Source organism: Aphidius gifuensis, linkage group LG4, assembly GCF_014905175.1.
Source record: "Aphidius gifuensis isolate YNYX2018 linkage group LG4, ASM1490517v1, whole genome shotgun sequence".
Classification (NCBI taxonomy): Eukaryota; Metazoa; Arthropoda; class Insecta; order Hymenoptera; family Braconidae; genus Aphidius; species Aphidius gifuensis.
The window spans coordinates 7,240,272-7,265,819 of NC_057791.1; the positions used below are offsets into that span (position 1 = coordinate 7,240,272).

The 25,548-nt window shown below is 29.5% G+C and overlaps 1 protein-coding gene across 1 annotated transcript; it reads left to right on the forward strand.

The window, feature by feature from the left end:
• Window positions 1-17,079: 17,079 nt before the first annotated feature.
• Window positions 17,080-22,878, forward strand: LOC122853808. The gene is given in 3 exon segments (XM_044154229.1): window positions 17,080-17,728; window positions 17,819-21,883; window positions 21,947-22,878. Coding segments are annotated over 3 exon segments (5,646 nt in total).
• The last annotated feature ends 2,670 nt before the right edge of the window (window positions 22,879-25,548 follow it).

A 25,548-nucleotide genomic window follows, 5' to 3' on the forward strand; every position in this document is an offset into this window, starting at 1 on the left:
AAAAAAACGATGGTACTGGTGGTGGTGATGAAAATATTAAAAAAGATGAAATTATAAAGCAGTTGAATGATCAAATTGAAGATATTAGACATGATTTAATACGAAAAACTAAACAAGCTAATGCATTACAAAAAGAATTATTTGTAAAAAATAGAGACGTTGACACTAAAAAAAAAAAATTAAATTACCAGCAAATGTTAAAAATAATGAAAATGATATGAGTGTTGATGGTGACAAAAACAATAACGTTTTGAATCACAATTGTGATGATAGTGATGACAATGATATTCAAAGTGAAAAAAATGAAAACGTTGATACTAAGAAGAAAAAAATTAAATTACCAACAAATGTTACAAATAATGAAAATGATATGAGTGTTGATGGTGACAAAAACAATAACGTTTTGAATCACAATTGTGATGATAGTGATGACAATGATATTCAAAGTGAAAAAAATGAAAACGTTGATACTCAGAAGATAAAAATTAAATTACCAACAAATGTTACAAATAATGAAAATGATATGAGTAGTGATAATGACGTAGATAATGTTGTTTTGGATGATAGTGATGATACTTATGATTTTCATGATAATGATACTAGTAATAATATTATTAATGATAGCAGCAAAAAAACTAACAAATGGAATCAAGATGGAGCAGGTTGTTCATTGCTTGTACCAGGACACAGTGTTTATATAACAACCTCGCAACTACAATCTATTGAAAAAAAAAAGAAGAATTCAAAACCAAAAAAAATAATTACCACTCTCATGAAAAGTATTATTGGGCAAAAGAAATTGAAGAAAATGACACCTTCAGGAAAAGGAAAAAATAAAATTCCAATACCTGAAGATGTTATCCATGCAGTTGATACGTTTGTAAAGAATGAAGGTTATAGCTTATCAAGAAAAGCTATGACTGAATGTTTAAGTAGAATGTGCAAGGGGTTGCGTGAAAATGAAAAAAAAATAAATAAATAAATAATTAACATTAAGTAATTGATGATACTAAATAAATCATTGCACAACTTAGTCATTGTATGTTTTTGTTTGGATTAAATAAAATGATAAAATTATAAAAAAAAAAAAAACAAGTATTTGAATCAATAAATTTGAATAACCAGCTTGAATTGAGTTTAAACACCTTTTGAAATTATTTCGTAAAATTGAGTAAAAATAGAAATACATTTTTAAAACATATATTTCATAATTTTGCATTAAATAAAATGAATAAATTATTATGTCCTTATTCACAAAAAAATATGATTATTTTATTTGTTTAAATTATAATAGTGAAGATAATTTATTTTATAATTTTTAATTTTACAGCGTTGATGCAAAATTTAAGGTGTAGACATTTTCTCAGATCAAAAACATAAAGCCTTTTTTAAAAGGCCAAAAACATAAGGCCTTTTTTAAGGCCATTTTTAAGAAGCCAAAAAAAAATAAAGCCATTTTTAAGAGGCCAAAAACATAAGGCCATTTTTTAAAGGCCATTTTTAAGAAGCCAAAAAAATAAGGCCATTTTTAAGAGGCCAAAAAAAAAGGCCATTTTTTCAGGCCATTTTTTCCATGTACGAGGTTCAAACCGTCTTTTTTTTCACTATATTTCACCATGTTGCCATGGTATTTAAGCCAAGCTGAAATAACAGACGAACTTCCCGGCTCTGGTTATGATACATACGCCCACACACATCCTAATATTGGAAGGAGAAATGTGCTTGCTGGCTTTTCTCACGGCGTTAACTAAAGTTTATGGCTATCCATTCTGCTTATTAACATTTAAATTTGTATTGAGATAATATATTATAGTAATATATTCAAATAATTCATTCAGTTGTCAATTCATTCATTGATGTAAATTAAATTTTTTTATTTTTAAATTTTAGTAAGATCTTTAGCTTCTCTTTGCCTCAGGATGTCACTAAAATATTGAACACCATTCTATTTTGATTTTTTCTCTGTATCGTTAACTGGAGAATACTTAACTTTATACGAAGGTAAAAAATTAAATAAAAATAAAACAAATAAACTGTTGTTAACAACAAGTAATAAAAAAAAAATTCTAATTCCAGGCGTTTCAAAAGATCAAACAGTATTTATATCAAAATGTATTGAAAAATTATTCGTCTTTATGATGAAATAGAAAATAAAGTAATACTAAATGATCATTCAATGGGTGGAATAATAGCAAAAGCAGCCTTATTTCATGACAATAAATTAAATGATAGTTTATCAAACATATTGATAGCATTGGCAGCTCCACATGTATCAAGATTTTCAATAAAACATTGAATAAATTTTATACTGATGTTAATGATAATAATACTAGACGAAGAGTAATGGACCAAGAGATCATTTTGTAACATCAACACAGTTTCTTGACATAAATGCTGATGTTAATATACTGACAACATCTACACCAGATGTATTGATATCAACTGATTATCTATCAATACTTGGGTGTAAACATATGAACATTTCAATTGCACGTACATCATTTGACTTAATTGATAAAAAAAAATAATATATAATCAACATGATCAAAAATAAGCATATCATTTAATTATCATTTAATTAACGTAAGTTTTTTCGATTTAATTATTAAAATATTAATTGCTATAATGATTAATAATTAATGTTTTTCATTTAAGAAATTTTCTGGTCATAATTTGGGAAAAGTTGAAAAGTTAAAAGTTGAGTTTCACGATGAGGATGATGACAATGGACATTGGATTGAAAATTCAAGATCATTTTTCACTTGGAAATTATGTGATGATGATAAAAAAAAAATTGAAAAAGTGGATATATCTTATGTTACCAATTAACACATCAAAATACGATCACTTAAGTATTAATGCAACGAATTTAGACGTCAAAAATTGGCTATTTGTTTGTAAAAAAAAGTCAAGCAAATGTGATTGGGCTTCGAGTATAACAAATAAAACAACAATACTACCGGATTATCAGAAGAAATTTGGAAAAACATTTTGATATTAATTCCCATGGTATTGATATACTAAAGGTAACACATGTTTTATTAAAAATTCCAAATACGAAGTGACTAATTATTTTTATTGATATGTATTATAATTATCAATTTCCATCATTATCAACATTTAAAAAACAGATTATTCATAATTTTATATTTATTTATTTAAAAAAATTTAGCCAGCATATCCTAAATAAATGAATAAATAAAATAAATGAATAATTTAAATAGTCGTACACGTCATTTTGTAAATATCAAAGAAACTTATAATGTTAATATTAAAATTTATAAATTAACTAATGAAATGAGTATAATGAAAAATACGGATACATTGTTGTTTAATTATTGGAGCCATGTATCAGTCAGCTACTACTAATAACTGAAAAGTAAGTAAAAAAAATTAAATAAATATATATATATATATAAAACATTGGGAAAATATTAATTAATTCAAATTATAAATAAAAAATACGAAAAATTATTTAAAACAATGAACAATTATTGTCTTGAATTTTTGATAATTAATTTCTAATTGTAAGACAAATATGCGAACTGGTGTGTCACTAGACAAATTCAAATCAAACCTCACCATCTTATTTTCAACTTTGTCTAATAAAAAGGAATCACTACCTGGTGTAGAACGATTCTGAATCTACCAAGAACCATGAAGTCCAGAAGCAAACATTTCATTTTAATAAATGTTATCTCGTGTTTTCCAGCGAAATCCATCAACTTCAGTAGTACCATATTATCAGGAGAATTGACCGACAATATTTTTCCTCGGAATTTAATTACTTGTATTCCATTTTTTGTTTCTTTTAATACTTTTACATTTTCTTTTGAAGTGGCTTTAATATTCAAGCTCGATTCTTCATATAATCGTCGACACAGTTGTGCCACTTTATGAGTTGGTGAACGCAAAAGCTTTTTAATTTTTTTTTCCAAGTAACTTTCAAACACAAATGCATTTACCTCACTTAAACTTAATCCTGTATTTTCAATATCATCACAAACATGAATCATATTGTGTATATTTATTGAAGCTGATTGTTCACCATATATTGCTTTGTATTTCATAAAGAAGAGTTTAAATAGATTTCTAACAATATTTAAGTAATTTTTTTCTGTTTTGGAACACCATAGCAGCCTGGATCCATGATGATATAAAAGAAAATGTTCATACTGATTTTTTGGCAGTATGTTTTTGAGAATCACAGGTCCTGCGTAAAAAGCAAAAATTTTATACTCTGTTGCTTTGTAATTTGAAAGGTCCAACAACTCACGTGTTTTCCTTCGGAAATCATGAGGAACTTGTGGTGCAATCATTTTGAGCCTTCTTGAAATTTCTAGTTTCATTTCTGCACTGACTTTGAAACGTGAGCCAGACAGAAACCAATACTCGAGCAGTTTTTTCATGACTCCTAAAAAACCAAGATGCATAAAATCCAAAACAAAAATTAAAATCATATCAATTGGTGGTGTGATAAAAGTGAATGATGATGCATCAATGCGATGACCATCTTCTTCATCAGCTCGAAATGATTCGTCCGTTCTTGGCTCTTCATCATCTCCAATAAATGGCATACGATTATTGATGGAACGACCTACTACTCTGCACCTTTCACAAGCATTTCCCCAGCATGGCCAACTATGCCTTTCTGGAAAGCCCGAGCGGGTGTATCAGCAATAATGCAGTTGACTTTTACTTGAAAATGCTTGTCAGATATTATAACTCCTTCCGCTAACAACTGGTTAATTTCACAAATAAATTTGGCTAAATATTTACTTGCATCTTTTAGTTTAGATCTTCCAAAATATACTGCGACAACAAAAGGCTCATAATTGATATTCTTATGATACACTCTGCATAACGAAGGCCACATTGCTAAAGAGCTTGACTTAGGTAATGGAAGACCATCACAGTGGAACTGTAAATCAAGAGTATCAGTACCATGTGCTGTGATGTTAACACATTGTTGCAACTGTTTTTTGTTACCACAATAAGCAAATTGTCCCATAAATCCCTAAGAAAGGTCTTCCATTTCTTCAATTTGATAAGTTGCCTTTGTAGTTTCTAAAAAGTTTTTGATGACTTTGGAACATCAGCGTGGGAATTATCTCGAAGAATGCAAAGCAAATCATCTAAATGAGACTGAGGAAGTCTACGTTTGATTGCCCAATTTCTCACCTTTGTTTTTCCATTATCATCATCACTACTACTAATTTCTTTGTTATTGTCATTACCTAAACCATCAGAATCATCAGGAGTATCATCAGCACTACCAACAGATGTAGCAGCAGAACAATCATCAGCACTATCAACAGATATAGCAACAGAAACATCATCAACATCATCACCAAAACTATCTCTTTCAGATGTAACAACTGCTAAACTATCATCAGGTGAAGCACTGGAACTATCATCAGATGAAGCACTAGAACTATCAGAATCGTTACTGGCATCATCTTCATATACTTTTCTTTTTTTTATCAAGTTACTAATTGTAGAAATTGTTAATTTTCGTTTTCTTGATGATGCATCTCGAGTTTTATTCATTCAGTTTTACAGTCATTCAATTATTTTTATTTATTCTTTGTTGTATTTTTATTATATTTGTTTACTTTATTGTGATACTGTCAGATTTATATGTATGCATAAATATTGTAGCGAGATAGTATGCTCCCGCGCATATTTGATGTCTCCTACCACATTGACCTGTCATGTGACATCGTCAATGAGGTGTTACTTGTGTATATATGTGTGTGCAACATAGAAAACTTTCTCTTGAGACGCTTGGCTCTCTTCTTACATACGTTCTTAACATTGTATCGTAATCAATTGACATTATTAATGAGTATATAAATGGAAATAACGTTGTCGAATGTCCATCCGTCCGTTCTGAAAGCACGATTCAAAGTGAACGAGCAAATCAAGATGGCTGACTGACTAACGGATTTTTTTCGAAGTTTTGGTGCTGATGTAATTTTTTAATAATAATAATAATAATTTATTTATTCATTTGGCTATAATTAAAGCTAAAGTGAAAGCTTGTGGCCACTAGCATAGTTTTTCGTCCAAGTTCTATGCCATAGTACTTGTGTCACTATATCTCACTAGAAATTTACTAGAAAATGGCCGCCGAGGACTATGTTGAAAAAATGCTGCGTGCAGCATTTTTAGCATAGAACCGCTAACTTCACACTAGTTTTTTTTTGATACAGCCAACATTAAAAAAATACAACAACAATGGTTAGCGTTATTAATAAATTTGTTTGTTTATATTTACACATGTATCGTACATATGTATAATGATTGACTGTCAAAATATCAAATTTTCCACAAATAAGAAAGGTTATATTTTAATTTATTTTTTATGTGTTTCTAAGCAAATTGGTACAGCCGAAACGATTTCAAAAAACGATTAAAACACCACCCTATAGCCGTCATATGTGAACGATTTCTGCTGTATCGCTATGGCATAGAACTTGGTCGAAAAACTATGCTAGTGGCCACAAGCCTTAAGCTAAGGAAAATATGTAGCTAAGTGAAAACTCTAGCTAAGTAGAATAATGTAGATATTGATTGTTTATCAATTACAGCTAAGGAAAAGATGTAGCTAAGTAAAAAATCTAGCCAAGTAAAGCAATGTAAATATTTTTTTTTTTTTTTTTTTTGACGGGACTTAGTTTTTTTTTTTTTTTTTGTAGAATTTAATTTTTTTTCTAAGTCCATTATTTTCACCTTGGTAAAACTAGTCAATAAATAAAAATGACAACAGATGGTCATGGAAGCCAGAATGAACGATAAGTCACGTTCTGCATCGCTAGAGCGTTTTGGCCTGAGTTCGGACGTTCCCGAATTTGCCTACGTTCCGAAGATGACGTGCTATGGCACTCGCAAACAGCATGCTTTCATGACAACAACGTTCTCCGCTGCATGTATTGATGAGGTTCTAACTGACTTGTGAATAGAAAATAAATTCGAATGAAAAAATTTAATCCTCATATTTGTTTTAATTGTCCCGAAACATTTTCGATAAGAGTAAAAATTATACTAGAGGTTGAGAAAATCTAATCTTTTTTTATTTTATTATAAAATAAAGTTGTATAAGAACAGCATTATTTTCTCAACTTTTCAATTTTTTTGGAATAATAAATTTCTTCTTAGTATTTTTTTTCTTATATTCCAGAGGTTCGCCCACACGGAAAAAAAATATATAATTTATATATAAAATAATAAAACAATTATATATAAGATCGGGCGAAAACGTGTATATAATTTATATAAAATTTATATATAACGATTATATATAATAGTTTATATAAAATCATATATATTTTTTATATAAAATTATATTTATTTCTTATATGAATTTTATCACATTCTCCCTCCCCCTCCTCTTCCCTCGAATTGTTTTTATGAAAAAATTTTCTTAAATTTTAATATACAAATATCAAAAACAAATCTTCCACCAAGATTCGAACCCGGACCCTTCTAGTTGGAAGGCGAGTTCTTGACCGCGAAGCCACAAATATTATGATAGATTTATATAACAATATACATATGAATATGACAATTTTAAATTTTTTTATTTTGCTGTTTTAATCACAATTCTATTACTGACTTTTATTCAAATTCCTTGGTATATAAAATTTTAATTTTAGCATCTCTTCGTTCATATTTTTATGAAAAAAAAGATAACATCGGTATCAAAACCACAAAGCAAAAAAATTGAGAAAAGTCATAGTCTTATTTATATTTTTACAAAGATATATCATAAGATTTGTGGCTTCAAGGTAAAATACTTGCCTCCCAACCAGAAGGTTCCGGGTTCGAATCCTGATAGAAGATTTGTTTTTGATTTTTTTAAATTAAAATCTAAGAAAATTTTTGAATGAAAACAATTCATGAGAAGGGGAGGGGGGGGGGGAATGTGATAAAATATATATATAATTTTATATAAACTATTATATATAAATTATATATAATCGTTACATAGAAATTTTGTATAAATTATATACACGTTTTCGCCCAATCTTATATATAATTATTATATATAATTTCATATATAAATTATATATTTTTTTTCCGTGTGGGTTATTATTATTATAAAAAATAACTATTAAATTATTATAGAAAATAACTATTTAGAAAAAAAAGTGTAAGTGAAAAAGACTATGTGGAAGATGTAAAGAGATGTTCTGAAAATCTAAATAATAATAATAATAATAATTTGTTCCTGTCACAGATCAAGTTCTGAGAGAAGAAAATGGAAAAATACGCGTCAACTTACCCTTGAATAAAGGAAATGACAGCTTGGAAAACGATGGAATTAAAATATGCTATGAACCAGCATTTATGAATCGTGGACAAAGTAGGACGTATAAAAATCAAGTGTTGGAGAATGGACATGCTTCTGATTTGCTGTCAAGAGCACAACTTCTCGCTTAAGCAGTTAATTTTTTACCACAAGAAGTATTAACAATTAGATGCACAATCACTGCACTAACAGTTGAAAAACTTAAATCTTGTGAATTCTCATCAAATTTGGGCGAGATATTCCAAGAACAAAAATCTGGTGATTTGAAAATAATATTTTATCGTGGAGATGTTATAGCATACAAAGGGATTTTGGCATTAAGGAGTCCAGTTTTTGAGACAATGGTCTCTTATACAGGATTTTATAAGAAGAAAACAAACCAAATAAAAATGACAGATGTTGGTTATGACATTTTCAAAGTATTTGTTCACTAACAATGTACCATCATTTTTTTCAAACCATGATGATCCTTTAAAAGTTTGCCATAATGTCAAAGATTTGCGAACACTATGCATTGAAAAGTGTATCAAAAAATTGGATGTTGTCATTGCGACTGGAAGGTTTTGTGTTGCACACCAATTAAATTTATTGGACATGAAGAATAAGAATATGGATTTCATTAAAGCTAACTGGGCAGCATACATGGTTCGACTGACGGTTTTGCAACTGAAAATCTCAAAATAATGAAAGATACATAAAAATATGTTACAACAAAATAATTCAAGAAGAAACAATAAGTCATCGGAAAATATTTAAGTGGTTTAAATTAATAATTATGTGGCATCATACAAACACAGAATACATATAAAGAAAAACAAAAAAAAAAAAAATGGAATAAGACTAATATGAAAAAAAAAAAAGTATTTGACAACACGTATTATTATATCACCTCTTGATGATCTAAGACATGGTAATATGCTCGAAAAAACAAAAATATAGGGGAGAGTGGCCTAGAACGGACACCTTAAGAAAATAATGATCAACTTTTTATAAAAATTCTTTTTTCCGCTTTTTAATCCTTTAAAACCCAAAACAAAAATTTTTTTTACTCCAGTCTGTCAAATTTACAAAAAAAAAAAATTCCTAAAACGGACACCTCAGAAATTATGATGAAAAAATTATATTTTTTTTTATTAAATTTTATGTTTTTCAGATTTTTATATTATAAACAATTATGAATCAATAAATGTTTATGTTTAGTCTCATAATCATTCTCTCACTCACACAGTCATACACAGTCACACTTACTCAAAAAATAAACAAATCTAGGTCGCTTCATTTCCACATTTTCAACAGAGCCATTAAAACTATGAAATTACTAGATTTCACCAACATCTTGGTTTTGAATTTTGATTAGTGAACCACTGATATATTTTTTTGAATATACCAATAAGAAAATTCAAAATTATTTAAACAAAGAAAATCAGCGAATGACAAAATGATTAATAATAAAAAAATCTACCAATTATCCCTTATTGTTATTGAAAAAAAAAAGGGTCATTGATAAAAAAGCATTTAACAAAGCTCCACCAACGTCCAACAAATATAAAATCGACAATATAAAATCATCAATATAAATCCAACAAGATCAATTCAACAATATAAAATAAATAACAAATAAAATATAAAATGGGTAAATATAGAAGAAAAACTAACAGACAGTCATGGGACCCCATTGTCATGGCAAGAGCTATTGATGAAGTTTCAAATCAAAATAAATCAAAGAAATCAGTTGCTGAAGCATATGGTATATCAAGAACAGTGCTCATACGTCGTGTTGAAATATATAAGATGCATTCAAATATGGAAATAGCTATTATGAAAGGTAAATATTTTTCTTCATTAAATTTAATTGAAATAAATCTTGATCTATGTTAAATTATTATTATTATTATTTATGGATATTAAATTTTCATTTTTTTTTATCAAATAGGACTGGGAAGTAGAGACACAATTTTTACTCATCGTCAAGAACAACAGTTGGTAGAATATATAAAAGAAAATGAGTCATTATTATATGGTAGTGATCCAAGTACACTTAAATCAGTTGCTTGGCTTCTTGTTGAGGAGAAAAATATTCAGAATTCATTTAAAAGAAGTGCAGCAGGCCAGAAATAGATGCAAGGATTTCTAACACGAAATCCAACATTGTCATGAAAAAAGCCAGAGGCAGTGTCTGCTGCTCGAGCAAGAGGGTTTAATCCCATCGTTGTAAAAAAATGTTTTGATTTATACAAATTAAAATTAAATGAACACCAATTTCCTCAACATAGAATATGGAACGTGGATGAAACACCAGCTTTAGCAGTACCAAAAACGATGAGGAAAATAATTGGTACCAAAGGCAGTAAACAAGTTGGAATCCGAACATCTGGTGAACGAGCAAGAAATGTAACAGTTGAATGTTGCGTATCAGCAGCTGGAGAAAAACTTCTTCCAGCTTTGGTATTTGCTCGTAAACGATTCAAAGATGATTTACTCAATAACACCACTGCTGGTTCATGGGGAATGGTAAGTGACACTGAATACATTAATAATGAGTTATTTGAACGATGGATCCTGTGGTTTATTACACAAGTTAAACCAACACATGAAGATCTAATTATGCTGATATTGGATGGTCATCTAAGCCACACTAGAAATTCTAAATTATTAAGAATAGCTCAGCAAAATAATTTAATCATGTTGTGTTTAGCACCACATACTAGACATCGTTTACAACCGCTAGATGTAAGTATTAATTTACCAGTGTCGACTTACCATTCTAAAGAGTTGCTTCGTTGGATGAGAGATCATCCAGGCAAAAATTAATGATTCCACACTCTTGTTTCCATGGTCCATCTTTTGGCATATCATTTCGCATAAAAACTCCACGGAAATTAGCAATTTTTAATTGTTTAGCAAATTTTATTAAATCACCGTCAGTTAATGCTCTTTGTGGTAGCATCAGTTGAAGTTTTTTGGAGACAGATAAAGTCCCATACCGCTTTTATGTGGTGTTAAATAAAGTCCCTTTCCGATGGCAATCGATTCCATCATTTTATCATGTCGCTTATTTTTATTTAATTGTTCTTTACTCGTCTTTACTGCATTGATAGCTTTGACGACACTAACTCCATCAACTAACCCGCCTAATGCTGATATAGCTGAGAAAATCGGGATTAAAAGTGGTAGTGCACCACCGATATGTTTAGCAACTGGTAAAACTCTAGGTACTGTAATAGCTTTCTTACCACCATTTGTTTTAATAGCTGCTCTTGCACCGTTGATTGCTGATTTAATTGCAACTGATGAACTATTTGATCCCTTCATTGCTTTTTTTGCTGCTTGTACGATTTTTGAAGATGATATTTTCTTTTTTTTAACTGCACGTTTTTTATTTTTTATTAATTTTCCACCGGTCTTCTTTTTTATTTTTTTATTTTTTAGCGAAGATGATAGTTTTCTTTTCGTACATTTCTTTTTTTTTTCATTAACACAACCCATACCAAATTTTGATTTTATTTTCATTGCTCCAGTAACAAATGTAGCTGCTGCTTTCTCACTTATACTTGTGTCTTTGGAAAAATACGTTTAGCTGCTTCACGAGCTAAAATATCATCAGCTGCGTTTCTTGCCTTGATATCGTTGCGATTTTTCGAATAAGCAATATCGTGGTTTTTACAAGCTGCGTCTAAACGATTAATTCCAAGATTCCCTCTCGCTAAACGTTTTTCTAACTTGGTACCTGGTCCGCAATATGAATAACCAGGTAGATGAAGTTCGAATGGTAATTTGTTAATTAATTTATTGAGTATTCCTTTTCCATAACGTTTTTTGTTCTTTTTCTTTCTTGATGTATGTTCAAACACATTCATTCAACAGGTATATAACCCCAAGGCAAAGTCTCAGTCTCACCATCAATTAGCTGTCATTTATCATCTTCCCAACTGAGAGCAATTTTTTCAGTTGTTCTTGTTGTTACTTCATGTTTATGAGATCTTATGATATTTTGTTGCTTTTTGAAGTGAAACTTCTTTTCGTAGGGTAGTAGAAAAAAAAATGTGTGTCGGCCGAGTGACGTTCAGGTGTACGACTGCTCGGGTGTACGACCGCTCGGGTTGTACGAACGCGCGAGCGTACAACCAAGCATTTGCCTGTATAGTATAGTAGAGTGAGTAGGGGAGTATGAGTAAGTGAGAGAAGAGATGATGTGCTTGGAATGAATGTGTGTGTATGTGCGTTTGCCCAGCTGATCGGTTTGTGGCGTTTATAAAAATAATAAATAAAAGCATAATAGATTTGAATAATAAATAAATATAAAAAAATTAAAAATGATCTAGTGCCGAGTAATGACATATGAAAAATAAAACAATCTAGTGATGAGTGATAACATATAAAAAAAAACAATCCAAACGATTTAGGTAAGTACAATATTAAGTTCATTAATAGACAAGGTGAAAATGTGTTGTCTGGGATCCCTGGCTAAAAATTGAATAATTCAAAACAATCAACTATAAAATGATAATAATAATAATAATAGTAACAATAAGTACGTAATAATAAGTTTAGTGTAATAAAATATTTCACGATGAGATATAATAGATAGTGTTGTTTCCACCGGCGTAAAGTGACAGTAGGCTGCCATCTTTGATTGACACTTGCGCGTGCGCAGATAGAAGTATATACATATTATTATTTAAATTATTATAAATATTATTATTGACAGTATTATAATAATACCAACTATTATTATTTTAGATATTAATATAAATATTATTATTGATAAAATTATAATAATAATAATAATTATTAAAGATATTATTAGAAATACTACTATTATTATTAACTTTGATCTTGATAATATTATAACGATAATTATTATTATTATTGATATTATTAGTAGTATTATTATTAACATTGATTTTAATAATATAATAATAATTATTATTATTAGAGATATTATTAGAAATATTATTATTGATATTACTATTATTGTTAACATTATTTTTGATATTGTTATAAATATTATTATTGATGATATTACAATAATAATAATCATTATTTTAGATAATATTATAAATATTATTATTAATACTACTATTATTATTAACTTTGATCTTGATAATATTATAACGATGATTATTATTATTATTGATATTATTAGTAGTATTATTATTAACATTGATTTTAATAATATAATAATAATTATTATTATTATTAGAGATATTATTAGAAATATTATTATTGATATTACTATTATTGTTAACATTATTAATAATACTACTATTATTATTAACTTTGATCTTGATAATATTATAACGATAATTATTATTATTATTGATATTATTAGTAGTATTATTATTAACATTGATTTTAATAATATAATAATAATAATTATTATTATTAGAGATATTATTAGAAATATTATTATTGATATTACTATTATTATTAACATTGATTTTGATAATATAATAATAATAATAATAATCATTAGAGATATTATTAAAAAATATTATTTTCGCCACGTCGACATGGAAAACACTCGAAATCACACCGTCCACAGGCCCCCAAAATCCCTGTTTTTCTATCGATACGCAAAGGCAGTGGCCAAAGATAGAAATACCATGCGCAAAACATCTGCATCGATGAGCAAAATTTTTTCACATTGAAAGCCATCTACCCTAGCGAAAATGGCGACACTGATCCGACACCAATCCGACAGTCGGTTTGTGCACTGATCTCATACAAAACCGACACAAAACCGACACACGACTATAAGAATTTCTGAGTCACAAAAATAAATAATAAGAAGCATTTAAAAAATAAAATATTATGTCTAAAAATTTCTAAATAATATTCTTATAATTAAAGACACATTAAAATATATAATAATAATTGAGATAATTATATTATTCATATTGCATGATATTAAAAGTGAGGTTAGCTGTCAGAATCATCTATACACGACTGTGAGATTTTACAATTCTCACACAATTCCGACACAATTCCGACACACAACTGTGAGAATTGTAAATCCGACACAAATCCGACAGACGTACGATCGTACGACAGTATAATTTTATTTTGTTGTTTTTCAATCGATAAAATCATTTTATTGATAAAAATTTTTGTTCAATAATGAAGTTATAATATTTTAATAATTATAGGCATATTAGATATTTTTTTTTTTTAATAAGATTTGACAAAAAAAATAATTGGAATCGTCTGTGAGATTTTACAATTCTCACACAATTCCGACACAATTCCGACACAAATCCGACAGACGTATGACAGTATATTTTTATTTTGTATTTTTCAATATAAAAAACCATTTTATTGATAAAAATTTATGTTCAATAATAAAGTTATAATATTTTAATAACTTTAGTCATATTAGATAAAAAATTCGAGTGGGAAACACATGGGAACCTGATTAAATGTATTATTTTCAAAAAAAAAGTATTTGATAAAAACCTTCCTCAACCTCATAAAAAAACCAAAAAATAATAATTTTCTAATAAAATAATCAATTTTAAAAAAATCTAATATGTCTATAATTATTAAAATATTATAACTTCATTATTGAACAAAAATTTTTATCAATAAAATGATTTTATCTATTGAAAAATAACAAAATAAAATTATACTGTCGTACGTCTGTCGGATTTGTGTCGGATTTACAATTCTCACAGTCGTGTGTCGGAATTGTGTCGGAATTGTGTGAGAATTGTAAAATCTCACAGTCGTGTATATGATGATTCTGACAGTTAACCTCATTTTTAATACATAAACAGAATTGAGTTTTTTCAATAAAAAAATTATTTAAAAAAAATTCTAATGTGTCTTAAATTATAAGAATATTATTTAGAAATTTTTGGACATAATATTTTATTTTTTAAATGCTTCTTATTATTTATTTTTGTGACTCAGAAATTCTTATAGTCGTGTGTCGGTTTTGTGTCGGTTTTGTATGAGATCAGTGCACAAACCGACTGTCGGCATTTTCGCTAGGGTAGCGTCAGACATTTTGCGCACTGGAAGTCATCTACCGGGAATACGTGAATTATATTTATGTATTATTATTATCATTATTATTATTATATTATCACTCATATACATATTATTTTTTTTAATATATTCATGGTTAGGTTAGATACCATATGTCAACTGACCAAAAATAAAAAACAATTTATACATATGTGAAATTATCATTGACTTATTGTTTGAAAACTTGTTTTTAAAATTATTAAAAATGTGTAATGAATAAATAGAAATCTATAATTATTTACAAAAGTTAGTGGATGAAGCTGATACCACTGTCTTAGACATGTTGCCTGAAAAATCCAAATCAAAATGTCAAGTTTACATATGACAAATTTATTCAATTTATTTATAATTTAATCAATCCCAGAAAATCACTGCACAACAAATGTGTGAAGATGACTTGTGTACTTAAAAAGATTATAACGTGCTGTTTGTTTTGAGCTAATAGCTATACATTGATTGACTGGTAATGTTGTTGATAATTATTTTGACTCTAAAGCTAGCACAGTCTTATGACGAACATCCAAATTATCGTTAGTATCATTATTATTATTATTATTATTATTATTATTATTATTATCATCGTTACATGGTAGAATTTTTAAAGATAATTGTTTCATAACAAAATGTCGTTTGACACTTGCTACATTTAAGTTATATGTATCATCAGTAACTGTCAATGATTCTATCAGTTTTTTTGTCGATTTTTTAATCAATTTTTTCAATGTTGGCTTTTTAACTCGAACATAAGCATTACTATTATTTGACATGATGTCTTCCACAACAAATAAAAATAATAGTGTGAACCAAAAATTATTTTTAATAAAAAACAAAAAAAAAAAAAAGGTAAACGTAACCTAATTTATTAAACAACGAAAGAATGTCAAGGGGCGCAACGTTGATCGCTCAATATCGAGTATCGACGTTATTGTCTCGTGTTTTCCATGTCGTTTGTGACGAAAAATAGTGTTCGACACTCGGTGCCAAAACGGCGATCTGTGCATGGCGGATAATCTTCTTCAAAGTCTGCCCAGTCTCGACTACGCCTTCGGCGTAGTCTCGATTGAGACTCGACTTTGGGCTCGTGTTCCACGATTATATCGCAATGCGCAAAACGCCGTTTTGGAACCTTGTATCGAAATATACTATTTCGATATTATTATAAATATTATTATTGATAATATTACAATAATAATAATCATTATTTTAGATATTATTATTATTGGTATCATAATTATTATTAGAGATATTATTAGAAATATTATTATTAATACTACTATTATTATTACTATTATTATTAACATTATTCTTGATAATATTATAATAATAATTATTATTATTTTAGATATTATTACTACTATTATTAACATGTTCTTGATAACATTATAAAAATTATTATTATTATTATTTGAGATATTATAATAATAGAAATTATTATGTTAGATATTAATATAAATATTATTATCAATAATATTATAATAGAAATAATCATTTTACATATTATTAGGAATATTATTATTGGTATGACTATGATTATTAACATTATTCTTGATATTCTTATAATTATTATTATTGATAATTTTATTATCATTATTATTTTTGATATTTTATTATCAATATTGTTATCATCAATATTAGCAATATTAGTGTTGCTATTTTGATTAATATTATTAATATAGTTAAATGAATTATTAAAATTATTTCAGATTCAAAGGTCAATAAATCAGTTGAAAACAAAAATGGCAGAGTCGATTGAAAAAATTGAAGATGCGGAAGAGTCAGCCTCTCTTGTTGGAAACAAAAAAAGGAAATTGAGTGATGACATATTACTTGGAAATCAACAAAATGTAGTTGTTGTCCATGCTGAAGTTTATCAGCCATGTTCTCCTGCATCATTAACAGAACAACCTATTAAAAAATTGTCAACAGCACCTAGCCTCTCAACAGAAGCAGAACGTCTTCGAATTTATCGTGCAAAAAAAAAAGAGCAAAAACTCCAAGATAATCCGGATGAAATATTGGCTGCGTCACCAGTACCATTAACAAACGCTGAACGTTCACGAAATTATCGTGCTAGACAAAAAGAACTACAAAATAATCCCGATGGAATAGATGCATTATCACCTGTACTTTCAAAAGAAGCAGAACGTGTGAGAAATTATCGTGCTAAAAAAAAAGAGCAACAAAAACTCCAAGATAATCTTGATGAAATATTAGCTGCGCCACCAGTACCATTAACAAACGCTGAACGTATGCAAAATTATCGTGACAGACAGAAATTAAATTTAGAGACCACATCTGATAATTTTAACATTGCTAATTTTTTAGCTTCAAATCCTGAATATTACGACACAGGAGAGGATGATGATGATGATAATCCTACAAATAGTTCCTCTGATAATTTTTCATCTATGAACGATGATGATGATGATGATGATGAAGAGTCTTGGCCATACCCAGATTATGGTCGATTCAAAGCAACTCACAAGCAGTTCAAAGTAAAATTTTTCAATAATAATTTTTTTGGAGTTGTCTGTTCAGTATGTGACAGATTATGGTTCGAGCGAGATCTGAAATCTCCGTCTTTGAAATATCAGTCAAAGTTGAATATTATTATTCCAAATATCCAACCAGATGATATATTGTTGTGCGGCACATGCCGGTCTTCACTATGACGAAATAAAATACCAACTATGGCTACATATAATGGCTTCAAATATCCGGTTATGCCGAATCATTTACCTCCATTAGACTTAGTTTCAGAAAGATTAATATCTCCTCGTATTCCTTTTATGTCAATTCGAAGATTACGACATTGCAATGGTCAATATGGAATTTATGGACAAATTATCAATGTACCCGTTTCGGTCAATACAATGGTCCAGCATCTACCAAGAAATATTGATGATGATCATACTATAAACGTACATATAAAACGGCGAATGACACATAAATCAAGTTATTTATATGGCTTGGTCAATAAGCGAACTATCAAGGCTTGGTTGACATATTTGATTGTATCTCCACTCTATTTACACTATGATATTAAAGTCGATGATTCATTTTTCAACAACAGTGAACAACAAGGTGAGATTGAAAATTTGAACTTAGACGATATTAGTGAACACATTCCAATTGAAGAGAGTCTCATAGCACAACAGGAGACGTTGATGTGGAATGAAGATGAATATCTCTGTCTTGCACCAGGTCAAGCACAGGTTCCTCATAGCTTATTATTTGATGAACATGCTGAGGAACTTTCTTTTCCTGCAATTTATCTTGGCCATTTCCGAAATTTCAGCGAAGGGGTCCAAGTAAAGCCTTTCACAATGGCTTCAAGTGAGTTGAGACGTTCCGATCGTCGAGGTGTTACACCACGCCATCTGTTGTATATGGCTATGAAAATAATGAGATTAAGGATTCGTGATAGTCTTACGATTGCCTTTAAACACGTTGGCAAAGATATTAATATTACTAAAAAACAAATAGAAGATGAAGAATACATCAATAATTGTCTTGAAACAAATCTTGCATTTTTGCGATCGATTCCTAACTCAGCTTGGTACTGGGCTCATCGGAAAAAAGATTTGTTTGCAATGATCAGACAATTGGGCAAACCAACATTATTTTTGACTGTCAGTGCTAATGAAATTGGATGGATTTCTTTACTTCAAACAATATATAAATTAAAGAATAACGGTGCAGTAGTTACCGAAGAATTCATAGAGCAATTACATTATAATGAGAAAGCAACCCTCATTGACGAAGATTCAGTTTCTTGTGCTCTTTATTTTAACAAACTAGTTGATACTCTCATGAATGTCTTATCATCACCAAGATATAGCCCATGTGGTAAAAATTATGTGGTTTATTATTTCAAAAGAATTGAATTTCAACATAGAGGAAGTCCTCATGCACACACTTTACTTTGGTTGGCAGAAGCCCCAGATTTTGTTGCTGGTAAAGACTCTGCAAACCTCATAGAATTGATTGATCGAGTTATTTCTGTATCAGCTGATGATGCATCAGGGCATATAAATCTACAAACACATCATCATACATTCACATGCTATAAAAACGTTGTTGGAAATAAGACAGTATGCCGGTTTGAAGCTCCATTTATGCCATGTCGATCAACAATCATACTATCTCCCATGCAGAAAGAAGAGGATGGATTTGGTCGTTATTCTAGACATTATAAAAGTATAAGGGATCAACTTGAAAAAACCAATTATTCTGATATTGATGATTTTTATTTTAAAAACAATATTATGTCAGATAATGACTATCACCAAATACTTCGAGCAGGAATCAAAAGGCCTCGAGTTTTTCTGAAGCGCCTACCATCAGAAAAATGGCATAACCCATTTAGTCCTTTTATATTGAATATTATGAAATCAAACATGGACATACAATTTATTACAGATATATACTCTTGCGCCAACTACGTATCTGAATATGTCAATAAAAGTAACCGAGGAATTAGTAATCTTCAAAGAGAAATTATAAAAACGGTAGACGAACACCCAGAGTTTGATATTGTTGACATTACACGTAACCTCGGTTTAAATATGCTCAATAGTGTTGAAATGCCAAGTCAAGAAGCTGCCTGGTATCTTTTAAGAGCTCCAATGTCAAAAAGCTCTGCTGTCATTGTATCGATTCCAACGGTATGGCCATCTGACCGGCAAAGAATTAGAAAAACGAACAAAGAACTCGAAAGTATGGAAATTGATGATGATTCAACTGATATTTGGAAACAAAATTGGTTTGACAAGTATGAAAAACGACATGAAGATTTAGAAAATATAAATTTAGCACAATTTGTTGCAAATTATACATGTCGCAAAAATGGCACTTGCATAAAACGGAAACAATCAAGAGTAATCCGTTACAGAAATCATGACATAGGAGATGACTTGAATGAGTATAAAAGAGAAATGGTTACTTTATATGTACTTTTTAGAAACGAAGATGAAGAGATCCTCGCTGAGTCAAAATTCATTGAAATAAACGATACCAATGAAAACTTGATACTACATAACCGTCAAGAATTTGAAGCCAACTTGGATATTGAAAAAATTATTGAAATCAGTAGAAATTTATGTCGGGAAGATGAATCGTTGGAGGATGACGAATCACATGAAGTGGGCAATATATTAAATGAGCCTAATCCTTTTGAGGCATTTTATAATGATCCTCGTGCTGACATGAATAATGATCTTCGTCCGGCAGTTCTTGATCAACTTGGTCCTATTGCAAAAAAACGAGAGAATCTAATGGATCGTATTCAATTCTATGAATTGATGCAAAAAACAAATGAAAAACAGAGAGGACTCCTGATGGAAGTGATCGACCATCTTCTGTCTCCAAACGATTCAGCTTTCCAAATATTTTTCACTGGCCCAGCTGGTTGTGGAAAAACATTTGTCATAAAACTGCTTATGGAAATATATAATCGTTACACAGATAACGACGGACACTGTAATGCTTACATCACTTGTGCTTCTACTGGAAAAGCAGCTGTTGCAATTGATGGGACTACAGTGCACACAGCTTTCAAAATATCTATTACAACACTCATGTCACTATCTTTTGAAGTTGTTTGTCAATACCGTGCATTATTCAGATATGTCAAAGTCATCATAATTGACGAAATTAGTATGATCAGTGCTGAATTATTATCAAAAATCAACACGAGATTACAACAGATTACTGGTGATTTCAAAACAGCTTTCGGAGCACTTGATGTAATTTTCATTGGTGATTTGCGGCAATTGCCACCGGTTCGAGCTACAGCATTTTATTTGCCATTAAAAAACTCAATGGTTGGACCAAAATTATGGCGAGGACTAAAATTTTATGAGTTGGATCAAGTTATGAGACAAGCAAACGTTCAATTTGCTACAATTTTAACAAAAATTGGCAATAGAGACCGACTAGAAGAAGGGGAGATAGCTCTTTTGGAATCCAGATTCTATCCGAGGGCTCGAGCAGATGCTCTTTGTCCAGGTGGAATCCGCTTATTCTATACTAACGTTGCTGTCCAAGAATACAATAATCGTCTTTTAAATAGTGCTGAAGATAAAATTGTATCTACAGCAAGAGATGTGTTTGCGGGTTGTTCATCGACAAATCAAGAAAATCTTTTACGTGGAAAACTTCATAAAATGTCACTTATTGATACAGGAGGATTACCGTATAAGACAATATTTGTTCTAGATATGCATTATATGATAACAACAAATATAGATGTATCTGACGGGTTAGCGAATGGTGCCGTAGGTAAATTGGTTTATATTGATCTAAATGACGCAAGAGAAGTTACGAGTGTTTGGTTAGAATTTCCTATGGGTATTGGAAAAAAAACGAGAACAAAAGCCGCTGGATACGCTGCAGCAAATAATATTAGTCGTACGGCTGTTCCAATAGGAAAGCGAGCATCTACCATTCATCTCAACACAAGTAAAACTATTAATGTAAGACGTTCTTATATACCAGTAGTTTGCTCATCAGCCATGACGATTCATAAATCACAAGGCAGTACGTATGATGAAATCGTTCATGAGTACGAAAAAAAACATCCATAACCATTATTATACGTAGCTTTGTCAAGGGTAACAAATATTGAGGGACTTTATATAACAACAAAAAATGATGATTTAAAATTTTACCACTGCCGAAGAGCTACCGATACAACAAAGCGTCTAAGAGATGAATTTGCAAGACTTGCTACTAATCGTTTGGAAACAATCGACAAACGGCTTATTAGTTTTATAAAACAAAACGAATGTATATCAGTTTATTCGTTTAATTGTCAAAGTCTTCGAGCTCATGCAAAGGATATTCCAGATAGCGTTTTTGAAAATTCGAAAATACTTATGTTTTCTGAAACTTGGCTACATAACAACGAAAATATTGATTTTCAAAATTTCCGTTGCGTTATAAAATACAAGCGGCCAGATGTTCGAGCAGCAGGAGTTGCAATTTATCATAATAAACATGATGTAACGAATATTGTCAGTCCCTCGATAACTATGGAAGTGGGAGAAGCACTATTCCGTAAATCAGGACAAACACCGATTGGTGATTATTGTGTCGCTGAATGCATTACATCAAACGAGAAAATAATAATAATGGTTGCGCTTTACATCTCTCCAAATAATAAAATAGCTGATATAATAAAATTTATTCACAAAGCACTATTAATATATACTGATAGAGGTGCAGCGCTTTATGGTGGTGATGAAAATCAATATGCAATGATCTTGAGTGGAGATTTTAATGTTAATTTTGCATCACCTGATTCAGCGCCTCTCATAGCTTTTTTACATTATGTTTTCCATTTGCAAATGAATAATGATCCAGCAATATCAACCACCAGATCAGGAACAACCATCGATGCTATTTTTACGCGATACCTGCATAATGTTCAATCTCAAAATTACGTATCATATTTCAGTTACCATAAACCTATTATAACTACTATACCGATTGAGCAGACTGAGAATGAATCATTAGAAATTACAGAAATATAATTTTTGCAAGTAAAAAAATATTTTCATACGTCAATTTTACTAAATAAAAAAAAATAAAACAAGTAAAAACTATTTTCATACATCAATTTTGCTAAATAAAAAAAAATAAAATAAAATGATTTTTTGTTTTTTTATTCCCTATATCCAGATCTGTTGTGCATATATCTCTTTCTCACTCACTCATTTAAACACTCACCGAGCTGCGAAAGAAGTTTCACTTCCCTCGGGCGTACTACTAACACACACAATTTTTTAAAATAACATGATTGATTAAAAAATTTTTATAATCATTAAAAGTTATTTGCCTTACAGTTGATCTTTTTACATCCTTTGCTCTCATATGAACACAATTTTTTAATGAATTATTTTCATTCGCTATAACATATGAGTATAATTTACTTCGTAAACCAATGAATTCCTTCATTATTTTTCCGTTATTTTCATTTTTTATAATACCAATTACTTTTTTATTTTTAAAAAGAATTCCATATTGATTATTTTCTGGATAATCAGATGTATCCAATTTATCAGGATTAATTCGTATTAAATCATATGGATTATGACTAAATATGTGGTAAACAGCAGAATCAGTATCACCATATAAATATTTGACTTTATCTCCATATTCTGGTTTTATAAAATTATAATGAAAATCATACATATATGTTTTTGACATTTCCAAAATAGAAAATCCAAGATAAATTAGTTTATCGAAAAGTATACTTGTTGGTTTCATCTCCATTATAACAAGATCATCAATAATTAAATGACTATGGAAGTTTGGCTTTGAGATATAAAATCTTGCTTCGCCGTTACCACCATATTTTTGTACAAGTTTTATTGATTTACGATCAATATATGGTTTAAGCCATGCATTTTGTTCAAATTTTAAAACACGATGAACTACAGTAATAATCATCCCCAAAGAACAATATTGTTTCAAGTTCCTATAATGGATAACATAATTTTTTTTATTGTCTAAAGTTGCCAGTAGTTTTGGAGTTTTACTGGTTTCTAGAGGTGGTTTTTCGCGTACTGGTGCTAATGGAAAACCTTTATGATGATGATGCAAACTTGCAGGATAATCTCAATCAACTTCAAGAATCCACATTTTAAATTATCAGCAATTGAATTTAATGTTGATATATCAAAGTTATCAATCCATTGAAATTTACATGTTGGAAGATATTCCCTCATTGCAGCTCCATACATATTGTTCAAATCAAAATACATTAAAAATGACTTTTCTTCTTCAATATTATATTCACTGCCCATATATCGATTATTAGCTCTTCCATATCGATTTGAGACTTCTGATACACCACCTCTTATACCTTGCTCAATAAACAACATCATTTCAGGATCTGTTAACAATTCCAATTCAATCTGAGTATATCTCAACATTGCACTTAAACTAAATCCAGGTAGCGTATAATAATGTGCTGGATCTAACTTATATGTATTCGAACAATCAGCTTTGAAGCTTTCAAAAACATTAGCTAAGAGCGACATTAGTCTGTAAATATAAATCAGAATATTCTACCAAGGTTTTTATATTAAATTTTTGCCAAACATTTAGAGCATGTGCATATGCTTCATCTGAAATATTTTCTTCATTCAATTTCAAATAAAATTGTTCTTTAGATTGAAGGGTGGTATCATCAAATTTTTCCCATTTATCAAGATAATCATATGGAAATACTCCCTTCTTTGTAATTAAATTCAATTCATCATCTAAAAATGAGAATTCAGAGATTTTTTGTTATTGATTTTTATTATTATCTAAATTATTTGATAATGAATCTATGGAACTAGCCATATATCTATATGAATCGATGAATCTCAATTTTATTTTAGTACCCTTGACACGTTTTGTAAATGAAATATATCTTTCTTTATTGATTCCAAGTATATCAATTTTACCCTCGAACTCGTTTTTTAATTTTTTGATGATTAAAATAGAATCATAGCCTGTGAGGTTATGAAATACTACAGGTATGATACATGATTCTTGATAACTTATATTGCATATTTGATAGGCGGCACCTCGGTATTCTGAGGTCCAATAAGAATGATCACGCACTTTAACGTCATTTTTCGTGAAATTTGAGACATAGGTTTAATATCATCTATTATTTTATTGCTTGATGAGCATTTTGTTCAAGCTCTGTAATAAACCATTCAATTGAATTTTTACTTCTATGAAGATTGAACTTAGAAAGTGAATTGTCATAACTACACTTCAAATGATATGCTACACTACTTGAAACATGTTTTTGATGAATTCGATTTTTTTCAAGTTCTTCACTCTGCAATTTTTCCAATAAACACTCTAAATCACCATAAATTATAAACGGTACCGTTAATTGATGTTTATAACTTTTAAATTATAAAATATTATTTTTTGTAGTCAGTGATCTCATCGCACTTATACATTTTTCACTGCAAAGTTTTTCATGATTATCCCGTGATTTTTGAGATTAAAAATGACATAAGCAGCGATCAAATTATTTTCTTCCCATTATTTTTAGAAATTTGTGAGCTCACTAATCTCGATAAGTTTTTGATCCATGCAAAATGATATTGTGCCAAATTTTTTCGTAAATTGAAATCACTGACAACAACATCATCATTGTCCTTTGCTTCTACTTCTCTCTCAACCATTAAAAG